The sequence below is a fragment of the Cherax quadricarinatus genome, chromosome 88, assembly GCF_038502225.1.
Source record: "Cherax quadricarinatus isolate ZL_2023a chromosome 88, ASM3850222v1, whole genome shotgun sequence".
Lineage (NCBI taxonomy): Eukaryota > Metazoa > Arthropoda > Malacostraca > Decapoda > Parastacidae > Cherax > Cherax quadricarinatus.
In genome coordinates this window covers 9159496-9174495 of record NC_091379.1, presented here as the reverse complement: position 1 = coordinate 9174495, position 15000 = coordinate 9159496, and the positions used below count along the sequence as shown (strand labels likewise).

At 44.9% G+C, this 15000-nt stretch overlaps 1 protein-coding gene across 2 annotated transcripts in view; it reads right to left on the bottom strand.

Moving 5' to 3' along the window:
* The window catches only part of LOC128698484 (adenylate cyclase type 2), a 346235-nt gene that overhangs the window by 164871 nt on the left and 166364 nt on the right, over nt 1-15000 (bottom strand). For both annotated transcript variants that reach the window (XM_070103973.1, XM_070103974.1), the window contains exon 3: nt 7437-7514. In XM_070103973.1, the coding sequence (XP_069960074.1) occupies nt 7437-7514 (78 nt within the window). The remainder of the gene's footprint in view (nt 1-7436; nt 7515-15000) is intronic.

The window sequence follows — 15000 nt, the reverse complement described above, 5'->3', positions numbered from 1 at the left end:
CTATGTGAACATTTATTAATAAACATAAACATGAATAACATAAACATAAACATCAATACAATGGCACAATGTATCAAAGATCGTGAATTTCCTCCAGCTCCTCCGAGGCTGGACGTGAGCCAAGTATGCAGCAAGCATTTCCCCTCTGGATGGCTACGCTGAGGCGCTGGAACATGAAAGTGGCTGCCCTTGGGTCCCTGGTGGTGTCGATGAGTCTGGACCCCAATTCTTTAAGGAAACGTGTGGCATTTTTTCCCCATGATCCCAAGGTCTCTGATCCCACTGGGACAAATTGATACTGTTGGCTTATGTCCCTGTACTTGCTGATCTTGTACTCATCCCTGTGGTCAGCAGCTCCTCCCTGTCGCCAAACACTGTGATGGATATAGGTGTCAGTGTGGACACACAGGTATAGTCCCATGCTAAGAGCTTGCCATTCTTCCAAGGATAGATGGTGATCCCGTCGGGGCAGTTTGCTGGGTTGTGGGTATTGTTGGCTGCTAGTGATCGGGGCTCCCTCTCGGCTGGGCATCCAGCTGTAGCAAGGGTTCTCTTAATGATGTCATTGACCCCATTGTGTCTTGCATGCCAGCCCTTGGTTTTGGAACAGTTAAGACCATGTAGAAAGTATTGGTCTGCTTGCGCTTCGCCGCAAATACACGTATATTGTGTGTGAATTGGGGCAGCAAGGTGCAGAGCCACTGCAATACGGAGGTTCTTAGGGTCGAGCCGCGTTCCCATTGCCGATATGGGGACTGTTTGCAGGAAGTCCCCGGAGTGATGTGCGCTCACAGCCTGGAGACGGGCAATCTCCCTATCTGATGTTGCAGCCCTGAGCATGTTGGCAAGCAGCTTTTCAGCGATCGGGCCATCCCAGCTTGACTGTTTGTGAGCCAGTGCTGCACTAGGGTTTGGTGCTGGAGCAGCAAGAGTCTCCCATTCGGTGATGGCACTGACATAGCTAGGGTCTTCCATTCCTGCTGAGTCACTGAGGGTATCAGGAAGAATTTGTCTTATCAACTCGTTTGATGCTATGGAAGAGGATAGGAAAGCTGGTAGAGCAATCTGAGAGGATCTGCGTACTCCCAGCCCTCCAAGCCTGACTGGAAGTGAGGCTTGCAACCACTGTCCATCGTCAAGGGAAAGATTCAATACACTCTCTAGCATGGTCTTAAGGAGAGAGTCATATTCCTTGAGTTTTGGACTGCTGAAGGCTGGGGAGCATCTCAGAAAGTAGGTAAGTTTTGGGATTGACAGGCACCTGGTGAGTAGGTAGAAGGCATCGTGTGTGTCAGTGTCTTTCATCCTGCTTTTCATCGTCCGGAGGTCTGAGACTTTTTTTTCTAGGATCAGATCAATGGCATTGGACCCAAGAGGAGCACCAAGGACAGTGCTGTTGGCTGGATCAATGGCTTGTGCTCCTGGTAAAACGGCACTAATACTCTGGATCATCTGTTGATTGGTAGAAACTATTTCACATTTGGTGGGGTTTAAAGAAAGACCCAGGCTTTCTCCCATGTCTTTAATTTTACTGATGTCCTCTAGGAGAGATTCTGTTGTGCCAGCTAGGGTACCGTCGTCCAGGAACCAGATATTGAGCTCGCTGGAGAGTGCTTCCGTGACTTCCTTGATGACCAAACAGAATAGAAAGGGGGCGAGAGGGTCCCCCTGTTGCACGCCCTCACATGAGTCAATTTCATGGTCCCCAAACAATAGTTTGGAAGTCACACTATAACACGATTCTATGAAGGGATAAAGGGAAGGGAAGTTTCTATAAACTGCTTGGAGAGCAGCATCCCTTCTGACTTGAGTTGAAAGCGTTGGCAAAGCCCAATTTGACCAAGGCTTTTCCATTGGACATGTTTTTGATATATACTCGTGCTGCGTGGGCAGCTGCTTCACAGCCCTGTTGAACGCCGAAACCGAGCTGAGTTGGTTTCAGCATTGCAGCAGCCTCTTGACTCGCCCTTCTTACTGCAGCCTTGGCGACTAGGCGCCGAAGGGTGTTACCCACTGCAATGGGCCTGATTCCGCCATCCTTTTTCCGGAAGGCACGCAATGAGGCACCAAAGAAAAGGGGTCTGATGGCCTCTGGGACACTGCCAGCCAGGCACAGGTTGGAAAATTTGGTGAGTTCAGACAGCAGCCTCTCTGAAACCTCACCAAGTGCTGGATCGAGTATTTGTTTTAAGTGTTGAGGCCTTAAACCGGTGAAACCTCCTGCTGAACCCTGTGGAAATGACATAGCAGCTTTATACACGTCAGCATCCTGTAACGTTAGATGTTCTTCGCCTGCTACAATATATATATATATATATATATATATATATATATATATATATATATATATATATATATATATATATATATATAATATATATATATATATATATATATATATATATATATATATATATATATATATATATGTGTGTGTGTGCGTGTGTGTGTGTGTGTGTGTGTGTGTGTGTGTGTGTGTGTGCGTGCAAAACAACCACTGTGAAAGAATAGTGAAATTCCAATCACTTTCGTGACTTCTCACATTATCAAGGAGCTATAAACTATAAAAACAATCCCATGTATAGTAACCTATACATGGAATCTTTTGAAACAAGGTTGCTTAACACAGTCCTACCTAATACAGCTAATTGGTTCAGATATGTTGATGATATTTTGTGTCTTATGTCCAAGAATGTAGATATACACCATTTCCTTGTTAAATTAAATAGCTTAGCCCATTCTATAAACTTTACTGTTGAGTTTGAGGAAAATAACTCATTGCCTTTTCTAGATGTTTTAATTATTAAAGGTGATAATGATTTCAAATTTAAAATTTACAGAAAACCTACAAATAACTGTTCGTATGTCCACTATTATTCTTCGCATCAGGATAGAGTTAAACTGTCTGTTTTCTCATCAATGTTTTTGAGAGCTTTACGAATTTGTAGTCCTGAGTTCATAGATGAGGAAATATCCAAAATTTATGAAATAGGTAATGATTTGAAATACCCAAGAAATGTAATTGAAAAATCTTTTAAAATTGCTAGAAATACTTTTTACAATCCAAAAAGGGACAACCTGTCTTATTCAACTAAAAATATGTTGGTTCTCCCTTACCATGAAAACTTGGTTGATATGCCTTCTCTTCTTAAGACTTTTAATATTAAAATTGTATTTAAAAACCTTGATACTTTAAATAGTACAATTAGAGCTAAGCTGGTGTTATTATGTAAAGAGAGCGCTAGCTCCGTAAGGGTCACAGTGCCACCGAGTGGGGTTGGGGAGGGAGGATAGTGTGACTCCAGTAGCCTGTGTCTAGGCACCCTAACCCTCCTTCCCTCTCTCACTCCCCCTAGCTAGCTAGAAGGAGTATTTGTCTTATGTCTTGTAAGATTAATAAGGGAGGCATTCCATTAATCTATCACATTCCCTAGCTGGGTGGAATGTGTGTGTGGCTTGAGTAATAAATGTTCTCATCATTGCTGTGGTGTTTGTTTTACGGTTAAATGTCTGTGGCTGGTTGATTTGTGTGTGTGTAAAGTCTGTCTGCAACACGAGGGTCATTAAAGCTGCATATCACCTTTTCACCACCAACCACCACCAACCACCACCAACCACCACCAATCACCACCATGAACAGGTAATAAGTCTATCAAAGGAGAGGTGTCAGAACATGCTGGTGAGGCAATACTCTGCGATCTCTCTCTCTCTCTCTCTCTCTCTCTCTCTCTCTCTCTCTCTCTCTCTCTCTCTCTCTCTCTCTCTCTCTCTCCCGCTCTCTTTATACAGAGTTTTACAAGGTTAGGTTTAGAGTTCCTAATTTTATTTAAAAGCTAAGAGCTCTTACCTACATCAGCTCATATGAAGGCCGTATTGTTATGAGACATACAGATAAGGAACAAGATGAAGTTGGAGCCATCTGTGGACCAGTTATTTCGTTTGGTCAACTGACTTTAACTTGTTGATGTCATGCTGTACGCACATGCTCCAGACCCGAGTCATCCCAGAAATAAATGATCTCAGATGAAGTGATGTTCTGGAGAAGGTTAGTCAGAGTGAAGTTGCTGCTTGCTGCCCGTCTTGTGGTGTAGATGCTCACTTCTCGCTGTCCTCTGAGTGAAGCCAAGTGTGGTATTTTGACAATATTGCCCTTGTACATAGCAGTAAGGCCACCCACATCTTTCCTGTGTTGAAGGCTCTACTGGACTGACAGATCTGTCCAGGCTGAGTCCAGGCGAGAGAATAGTCTCGTCTTGTTCTGTTCTCTGATCTGTCAAGAAGTTGTATATGAGATGGACGGCAAGCAATCCAAGAAAGTGGAGCATACTCACGGTGTGAGCGTACTTGTGCTTCGTACAGAATCTTACAACCCTTACTGTAGAGCAGATGCGAGATACTTGTAAGTGCTGTAAGGTTCCTGGCAGCCTTGTTTGCAAGATTTACAACGTGGTTCTTCATAATCAGTTTGAAGTCAAATTTCATCCCCAGGATATCCACCTCATCTCCGGGTACCAACACTCTCCCATGCATTCTCACCGTTGTTCCAGCATTACCATCATGGTGCCTAGAGACCATTATGATCTGTGTTTTCTTAGGAGCAAATGTGACCTGCCATCGTTTACCCCAGGCTGATATAGCTGTAAGTTGGTGATTGATGTAGCTTAGAGCAGCTGGCATTTCCTGTCTTGGATTAGTAAATGTCAGTGTACAGTCGTCTACATATGCATGGGATTCTGGGATGAGATGAAGGTCATTGAAGTAGACATTCCATAACAATGACCCAAACACACTTCCCTGAGGAACACTTGCACCAATAGTGTGCCTTGTTGACTCTATCTCGTTGAGAACTACTCTTGGAGGTCTACCTTAGGAGGAGGCACAGTGCAGAGCCAGCGACTCTTAGTGCTTGATGTTTTGCCAAGAGTGCCTGGTGCCATACTCTGGAAAGCACAAGCATTGTCCAGCGCTGCTACACAACTGAACTTGGATTTATCCAGTCTCTCTCTCATATATATATATATATATATATATATATATATATATATATATATATATATATATATATGTATATATATATATATATATATATATATATGCAATAAGATCACAGTAAACAGGTGATTTCAGAATATGCAAAACAACCACTCTGAAAGAATAAGAAATTCCAAGCGCTTTCGTGACTACTCACATTATCAAGGAACTATGAAAGTAAAGCATCCAAGGAAGCTATATAAGGGGTCTGGCCGGCACCTCACTATCAGATCCCACAACGGTTAAACACCTGACGCGCGCCGACCCAACTTGGATAGGTCCTTGGCACAACTCACCCCACAAACTATTCTACCCAAGAAATAAGAAATTTTAAAGATTATTTGTCCAGTGTATTATTAAATTCTTCCCAAATTCTATTAATTATAAATGGATCTAATTTCCTTTGGTTTATATAAATTAGATCCATTTATAATTAATAGAATTTGGGAAGAATTTAATAATACACTGGACAAATAATCTTTAAAATTTCTTATTTCTTGGGTAGAATAGTTTGTGGGGTGAGTTGTGCCAAGGACCTATCCAAGTTGGGTCGGCGCGCGTCAGGTGTTTAACCGTTGTGGGATCTGATAGTGAGGTGCTGGCCAGACCCCTTATATAGCTTCCTTGGATGCTTTACTTTCATAGTTCCTTGATAATGTGAGTAGTCACGAAAGCGCTTGGAATTTCTTATTCTTTCAGAGTGGTTGTTTTGCATATATATATATATATATATATATATATATATATATATATATATATATATATATATAATGTCGTGCCGAATAGGCAGAACTTGCGATCTTGGCTTAAATAGCAACGCTCATCTTGCCATATAGAGCAAGTGAAAATTTGTGTATGCAATAATTTCGCCAAAATCATTCTGAACCTAACGAAAAAAATATATTTCACTGTGTTTGTTTAGTATTAAATTATTGTAAACAAATATAAAATATATTTAGTTGGGTTAGGCTAAAATAAATTGTTCTTATTATAATAAGGTTAGGTAAGTTTTCTAAGATTCTTTTGGTGCAAAATTAAAAATTTTTACATTAACATTAATGAAAAAATATATCTTTAAACTTATAAGAGAAAATTTTAGAAAGGACTTAGTTTTAAATGAGTTCTTGCTAATTGACCAGTTTTACATATTCGGCACGACATATATATATATATATATATATATATATATATATATATATATATATATATATATATATATATATATATATATATATATATATATATATATATGGAGGAGGTGAATGTATTCAGATATTTGGGAGTGGACGTGTCAGCGGATGGGTCTATGAAAGATGAGGTGAATCATAGAATTGATGAGGGGAAAAGGGTGAGTGGTGCACTTAGGAGTCTGTGGAGACAAAGAACTTTGTCCTTGGAGGCAAAGAGGGGAATGTATGAGAGTATAGTTTTACCAACGCTCTTATATGGGTGTGAAGCATGGGTGATGAATGTTGCAGCGAGGAGAAGGCTGGAGGCAGTGGAGATGTCATGTCTGAGGGCAATGTGTGGTGTGAATATAATTCGCAGAGAATTCGTAGTTTGGAAGTTAGGAGGAGGTGTGGGATTACCAAAACTGTTGTCCAGAGGGCTGAGGAAGGGTTGTTGAGGTGGTTCGGACATGTAGAGAGAATGGAGCGAAACAGAGTGACTTCAAGAGTGTATCAGTCTGTAGTGGAAGGATGGCGGGGTAGGGGTCGGCCTAGGAAAGGTTGGAGGGAGGGAGTAAAGGAGGTTTTGTGTGCGAGGGGCTTGGACTTCCAGCAGGCATGCATGAGCGTGTTTGATAGTGAATGGAGACAAATGGTTTTTAATACTTGACGTGCTGTTGGAGTGTGAGCAAAGTAACATTTATGAAGGGGTTCAGGGAAACCGGCAGGCCGGACTTGAGTCCTGGAGATGGGAAGTACAGTGCCTGCACTCTGAAGGAGGTGTGTTAATGTTGCAGTTTAAAAACTGTAGTGTAAAGCACCCTTCTGGCAAGACAGTGATGGAGTGAATGATGGTGAAAGTTTTTCTTTTTCGGGCCACCCTGCCTTGGTGGGAATCGGCCAGTGTGATAATAATAATAATAATAATAATAATAATAATAATAATATTATATATATATATATATATATATATATATATATATATATATATATATATATATATATATATATATAATATATATATATATATATATATATATATATATATATATATATATATATATATATATATATATATATATATATATATATATATATATATATCACACATTGCACAGGTGACATGCAGCCTTAATGACCCTCGTATAGTAGATAGACTTGAAACGCGAATTACCCGGCCTCAACTCTACTATGACCACTCAAGAGACTATCCAGACTATGGTAGTGAACTCTTACCTGGGCTATGACTACCATGATGAGCAGTCCTCCACCATAACAGCCGAAGACAACAGCTGATACTGGCCATTCTTCACTCTGTGTGGGACAACCAGCGGTCAGACACTAACTTTCTCATAGAAAATGGGATGTGTGCGTCTACATTATAATGATAATGATGAAATAATAATAACTGAAAATGATAATACATGTAATAGTAATAATAATGATAATACTGATAATAATAACAGTAATGTAATAGTAATAATAGTAATAGTATTGATAATGCTAATAATAATAGTAATAACAGTAATAGTATTGATAATGCTAATAATAATAGTAATAACAGTAATAATGATATTGATAATACTAACAGTAATAATGTTGATAATTTATTCCCTTTTCACAAGTATTCGTAAATGAATAACAGGAATAATAAAAAAACAATAAAAAGTGTTTTGAAAATATCTAATCAAGGCAGAACTCACAGCAATAGATTCAGAGTTGGAAAAATTTAGATTTAGAAAGCCTATCGGGAAGAACAGTTTTGTTTATTGAATTGTGGATAAATGGAGCAGACTAGCAGGTAGTGTGGCTGAAGGAAGAATTTTGGTTAGCTTTAGATATAGATTGGACGGGTACATGAGTTAGGTGTGAGGTGAACTTGTCTAGCATGGGCCAGTAGGCCTACTGCAGTGCTCCTTATTGGTATTTCTCTCCCATTGTTCCAGGTAGTTTTAAGAATAGGTGTGACTGGGCTGAAGCAGGCGCGCGAGCGCGCGCGCGCACACACACACACACACACACACACACAAACACACACACAAGGTGGACAAAGACAGGATGTTCCAGAGATTGGACACAGTAACAAGGGGACACAGTTGGAAGTTGAAGACACAGATGAATCACAGGGATGTTAGGAAGTATTTCTTTAGCCACAGAGTAGTCAGTAAGTGGAATAGTTTGGGAAGCGATGTAGTGGAGGCAGGATCCATACATAGCTTTAAGCAGAGGTATGATAAAGCTCACGCTTCAGGGAGAGTGACCTAGTAGCGATCAGTGAAGAGGCGGGGCCAGGAGCTCGGACTCGACCCCCGCAACCTCAACTAGGTGAGTACACCCACACACACACACACACACACACACACACACACACACACACACACACACACACACACACACACACACACACACACACACACACACACACACACACACACACACACACACACACACACACACACACACACACACACACACACACAGTATGATGAGAATAATAAAGCAATGGTTGATACACTAGCTGAGGTTGTCAGAATAGTCAACATGGGCCGAGCAAAGTTACTAGTTGTGGGTGATTTCAATCACAAGGAGATTGGCTGGGGAAACCTAGAGCCACACGGGGAACCAGACAGGTGGAGAGCCAAGATAATGGAGGTGGTACTGGAAAACCTCGTGCATCAACATGTTAGGGACACTACCAGAGAGAGAGGAGAGGCTGAACCAGCAAGGCTGGAACTCATATTCACCTTCAGTAGTCTAGACGTTGGGGACACTACATATGAAAGGCCTCTCGGAGCCAGTGATAACGTGGTTCTGAACTTCGAATACATTGTAGGGCTAAAAGTAGAGGGAAGCAGAACGAGTAGGATGGGAGAAGCCAAACTATAAAAGAGGGGACAAAACAGGTACGAGGAATTTCCTGCTTGAAGTACAGTGAGAAAGAGAACTGGTGGAAAATACAGTGAAAGAAATGATGGAATATGTGACAACAAAATGCAAATCGACAGAGGAGAGGTTCGTACCCAAGGGCAGCAGAACCAGTGGGAAGACCAGAACAAGGCCTTCGTTCACCCAGAGGTGTAGAGAGGCCAAAATTAAGTGCCCTAGAGAATGGATAAAGTATAGAATACAAAGGATTGAAGGATATAAGAGGATTAGCTGAAGAACCAGAAATGAATACACATGGATAAGGAGGGAAGCCCAGCGGCAATACGACTATGACATAGCATCGAAAGCTGTTGTACAGCCACATCAAGAGGAAAACATCATTCAAGGACCAGGTAGTCAGGCTGAGGAAGGAAGGAGGAGAGATCACAAGCAACGACAAAGAAGTATGTGAAGAGCTAAACAGGAGATTTAAGGAAGTATTTTCATTGGAGACAGACTGGACTATAGTAAACCAGAATGGCAGAATACATCAGCAAGTGTTGGACACAATACATACAATCGAGGAGGAGGTGAAGAGGTTAGTAAGTGAACTAAATACCTCAAAGGCAGTGGGACCAGACATTTCTTTGTGGGTCCTGAGAGAGGGAGCAGAGGCACGGTGTGTGCCACTAAGTCTTTAACACATCTATCGAAACAGGGCGACTACCTGAGGTGTAGAAGACAGCGAATGTAGTCCCTATCTTTACGAAAGGAGACAGGCAAGCAGAAATAAACTTCAGACCAATGTCACTGACATGTATAGTATGCAAAGTCATGGAGAAGCTTAACAGGAAAAGACTGGTGGAGCACATAGAAAGGAATGAGCTCACACACGATAACCAGCGCAGTTTCGGGGAGGAGAAATCCTGTGTCACAAAGCTACTGGAGTTTTAGGAGAAGGTGATAGAATTGTAAGAAGTCTTTCGACACAGTTCCACACAAGAGATTAGTGCAGAAGCTAGATGATCAGGCACGTATAACAGGAAAGGCACTTCATTGGATCAGAGAATACCTGACAGGAAGAAAATAATGACGAGCGGGGTTCCACAAGGGTCAGTCCTAGGACCGGTGCTGTTTCTGGTTTATGTGAATGACATGACGGAAGGAATAGATTCAGATGTGTCCCTGTTTGCAGACGATGTGAAGCTAATACGAAAAATTCAGTCGGATGAGGACCAGACATGACTACAATGGGATCTAGACAGGCTGCAAGCTTGGTTCAACAACCGGTTCCTGGAGTTTAACCCAACCAAGTGGAAAATCATAAAGATTGGGGAAGGTCAAAGAAGACGGCAGACGGAGAACAGGCTAGGGGGCCTGTTCAAGGAAAGGGATCTTGGAGTGTGTATAATACCGAGCACATCTCCTGAGGCGCACATGAGCCAAATAACTGCTGCAGCATATGGGCGCCTGGCATGCCTAAGAATAGCGTTTGGACACCTGAGGAAGGAGTCATTCGTGACACTGTACACTGTGTATGTCAGATCCATATTGAAGGTATGCAGCACCAGTATGGAACCCACACCTTGTCAAGTACATAAATTAGGAAAAGTGCAAAGGTTTGCAACAAGACTAGTCCCAGAGCTGAGGGGTATATCATACAAGGAGAGTTTCAGGGAACTCGACCTAACGACTCTGGAGGACAGGATGGATAGGGGGACATGATAACGACGTATAAAACACTGAGAGGAATTGACAGGGTGGATAGGGACAGAATGCTTCAGAGATGAGATACAGCAACAAGGGGTCACAGCTGGAAGTTGAGAACTCAGATGAGCCACAGGGATGTTAGGAAGTATTTCTTCAGTTATACAGTTGTCAGGAAGTGGAATAATCTGGAGAGTGATGTAGTGGAGGCAGGATCCATACATAGCTTTAAGAAGAGGTATGATGAAGCTCATGGGAGCTGGAGTAGCGACCAGCGAAGGTGCAGAGTCAGGAGCTATGAATCAACCCCTGCAACCACAACTAGGTGAGTACGTACACACACACACACACAGATGTACTCCAGAAGCAATAAAACTTTAACCGAGAATATATCCTGAGGGAATGTGACTGTAGGAGGAGGAGGAGGAGGAAGAAGAAGAAGAGACGGAGGAGGAAGAAGAGGAGGAGGAGGAAGAGGAGGAGGAGGAAGAGGAGGAGGATGATAAGTAGCAGTAGCAACAAGTTACTAAAGTACACACTGTAACATCCTTCCCTCTGTCTCCACCACATCCTCTGCCTTCTCTCCCCTGTGCCTTATCTCCTCCTGTCTCCACATCCTCTGCCTTCTCTCCCTCTGTCTCCACATCCTCTGCCTTCTCTCCCCCTGTCTCCACATCCTCTGCCTTCTCTCCCCCTGTCTCCACATCCTCTGCCTTCTCTCCCCCTGTCTCCACATCCTCTGCCTTCTCTCCCCCTGTCTCCACATCCTCTGCCTTCTCTCCCCCTGTCTCCACATCCTCTGCCTTCTCTCCCCCTGTCTCCACATCCTCTGCCTTCTCTCCCTCTGTCTCCACATCCTCTGCCTTCTCTCCCCCTGTCTCCACATCCTCTGCCTTCTCTCCCTCTGTCTCCACATCCTCTGCCTTCTCTCCCCCTGTCTCCACATCCTCTGCCTTCTCTCCCCCTGTCTCCACATCCTCTGCCTTCTCTCCCCCTGTCTCCACATCCTCTGCCTTCTCTCCCCCTGTCTCCACATCCTCTGCCTTCTCTCCCCCTGTCTCCACATCCTCTGCCTTCTCTCCCTCTGTCTCCACATCCTCTGCCTTCTCTCCCTCTGTCTCCACATCCTCTGCCTTCTCTCCCTCTGTCTCCACATCCTCTGCCTTCTCTCCCCCTGTCTCCACATCCTCTGCCTTCTCTCCCCCTGTCTCCACATCCTCTGCCTTATCTCCTCCTGTCTCCACATCCTGTGCCTTATCTCCTCCTGTCTCCACATCCTCTGCCTTCTCCCCCTGTCTCCACATCCTCTGCCTTCTCTCCCCCTGTCTCCACATCCTCTGCCTTCTCTCCCCCTGTCTCCACATCCTCTGCCTTCTCTCCCCCTGTCTCCACATCCTCTGCCTTCTCTCCCTCTGTCTCCACATCCTCTGCCTTCTCTCCCCCTGTCTCCACATCCTCTGCCTTCTCTCCCCCTGTCTCCACATCCTCTGCCTTCTCTCCCCCTGTCTCCACATCCTCTGCCTTCTCTCCCCCTGTCTCCACATCCTCTGCCTTCTCTCCCTCTGTCTCCACATCCTCTGCCTTCTCTCCCCCTGTCTCCACATCCTCTGCCTTCTCTCCCCCTGTCTCCACATCCTCTGTCTTCTCTCCCCCTGTCTCCACATCCTCTGTCTTCTCTCCCCCTGTCTCCACATCCTCTGCCTTCTCTCCCCCTGTCTCCACATCCTCTGCCTTCTCTCCCCCTGTCTCCACATCCTCTGCTTCTCTCCCCCTGTCTCTCCTCTGCCTTCTCTCCCTCTGTCTCCACATCCTCTGCCTTCTCTCCCTCTGTCTCCACATCCTCTGCCTTCTCTCCCCCTGTCTCCACATCCTCGGTGTTCTCTCCCCCTGTCTCCACATCCTCTGCCTTCTCTCCCCCTGTCTCCACATCCTCTGCCTTCTCTCCCCCTGTCTCCACATCCTCTGCCTTCTCTCCCCCTGTCTCCACATCCTGCCTTCTCTTGTCTCCACATCCTCTCTGTCTCCACATCGTCTGCCTTCTCTCCCCCTGTCTCCACATCGTCTGCCTTCTCTCCCCGTCTCCACATCCTCTGCCTTCTCTCCCCCTGTCTCCACATCCTCTGCCTTCTCTCCCCCTGTCTCCACATCCTCTGCCTTCTCTCCCCCTGTCTCCACATCGTCTGCCTTCTCTCCCCGTCTCCACATCCTCTGCCTTCTCTCCCCCTGTCTCCACATCGTCTGCCTTCTCTCCCCCTGTCTCCACATCCTCTGCCTTCTCTCCCCCTGTCTCCACATCCTCTGCCTTCTCCCCCTGTCTCCACATCCTCTGCCTTCTCTCCCTCTGTCTCCACATCCTCTGCCTTCTCTCCCCGTCTCCACATCGTCTGCCTTCTCTCCCCCTGTCTCCACATCCTCTGCCTTCTCTCCCCCTGTCTCCACATCCTCTGCCTTCTCTCCCCCTGTCTCCACATCCTCTGCCTTCTCTCCCCCTGTCTCCACATCCTCTGTCTTCTCTCCCTCTGTCTCCACATCCTCTGACTTCTCTCTGTCTCCACATCCTCTGTCTTCTCCACATCCTCTGTCTTCTCTCCCCCTGTCTCCACATCCTCTGTCTTCTCTCCCCCTGTCTCCACATCCTCTGCCTTCTCTCCCCCTGTCTCCACATCCTCTGTCTTCTCTCCCCCTGTCTCCACATCCTCTGCCTTCTCTGTCTCCCATCCTCTGTCTCCACATCCTCTGCCTTCTCTCCCTCTGTCTCCACATCCTCTGCCTTCTCTCCCTCTGTCTCCACATCGTCTGTCTTCTCTCCCTCTGTCTCCACATCCTCTGCCTTCTCTCCCTCTGTCTCCACATCCTCTGCCTTCTCTCCCTCTGTCTCCACATCCTCTGCCTTCTCTCCCCCTGTCTCCACATCCTCTGTCTTCTCTCCCTCTGTCTCCACATCCTCTGCCTTCTCTCCCCCTGTCTCCACATCCTCTGCCTTCTCTCCCCCTGTCTCCACATCCTCTGCCTTCTCTCCCCCTGTCTCCACATCCTCTGTCTTCTCTCCCCCTGTCTCCACATCCTCTGCCTTCTCTCCCCCTGTCTCCACATCCTCTGCCTTCTCTCCCCCTGTCTCCACATCCTCTGCCTTCTCTCCCCCTGTCTCCACATCCTCTGCCTTCTCTCCCCCTGTCTCCACATCCTCTGCCTTCTCTCCCCCTGTCTCCACATCCTCTGCCTTCTCTCCCCCTGTCTCCACATCCTCTGTCTTCTCTCCCCCTGTCTCCACATCCTCTGTCTTCTCTCCCCCTGTCTCCACATCCTCTGCCTTCTCTCCCCCTGTCTCCACATCCTCTGTCTTTTATGCTGTAAAATCCATTGTTGGCGGATAAGAGTCAGTGAGGGTGAAAGTAGGAGAGTGAGGTAGAGAGTGATGGAGAGAGTTAGTGAAGGAGAGAGTGATGGAGAGAGTTAGTGAAGGAGAGAGTGATGGAGAGAGTTAGTGAAGGAGAGAGTGATGGAGAGAGTTAGTGAAGGAGAGAGTGATAGAGAGAGTTAGTGAGTGATGGAGAGAGTTAGTTAAGGAGAGAGTGATGGAGAGAGTCATTGAGGGTAACACCAATAGTATTTTTACACTCTTCTTCACACACACACACACACACCTCAGAGTAAACAGGATCAGTTTATAATACCGCAGCCACAGCCTCCTGGACCCACAGATAGAAACAATCAGAACACAATACTGCAAACTCGGCTTATCTGATTATTTCCATACAATCAGAACTAAGCAAAGCCATTAACAATTATTCTTAAAATAAGGAGTAAACTCTTACACTTTATACACTGTGAGAAATACATGTTGGTAGTTCTTGGGGTGAGAGTCACAGAACTGAGGACTCGGAGGTGACTGTAATACCCTGCGAGGGGTAACTCTGCTGTTATCAGCATTCCAGTGTTTGTCGTGTAAAAATATACCTGGACACGCACCAACACGCTTTGACACATCAAAGCTAACTTTACTGCTATTTCTACCTTATCTGATGATCGAATTTTATATCGTACCTAAAGTTGCTTTTCTAATACAGTGGACCCCCGGTTAACGATATTTTCTCTCTCCAGAAGTATGTTCAGGTGCCAGTACTGACCGAATTTGTTCCCATAAGGAATATTGTGAAGTAGATTAGTCCATTTCAGACCCCCAAACATACACGTACAAACGCACTTACATAAATACACTTACATAATT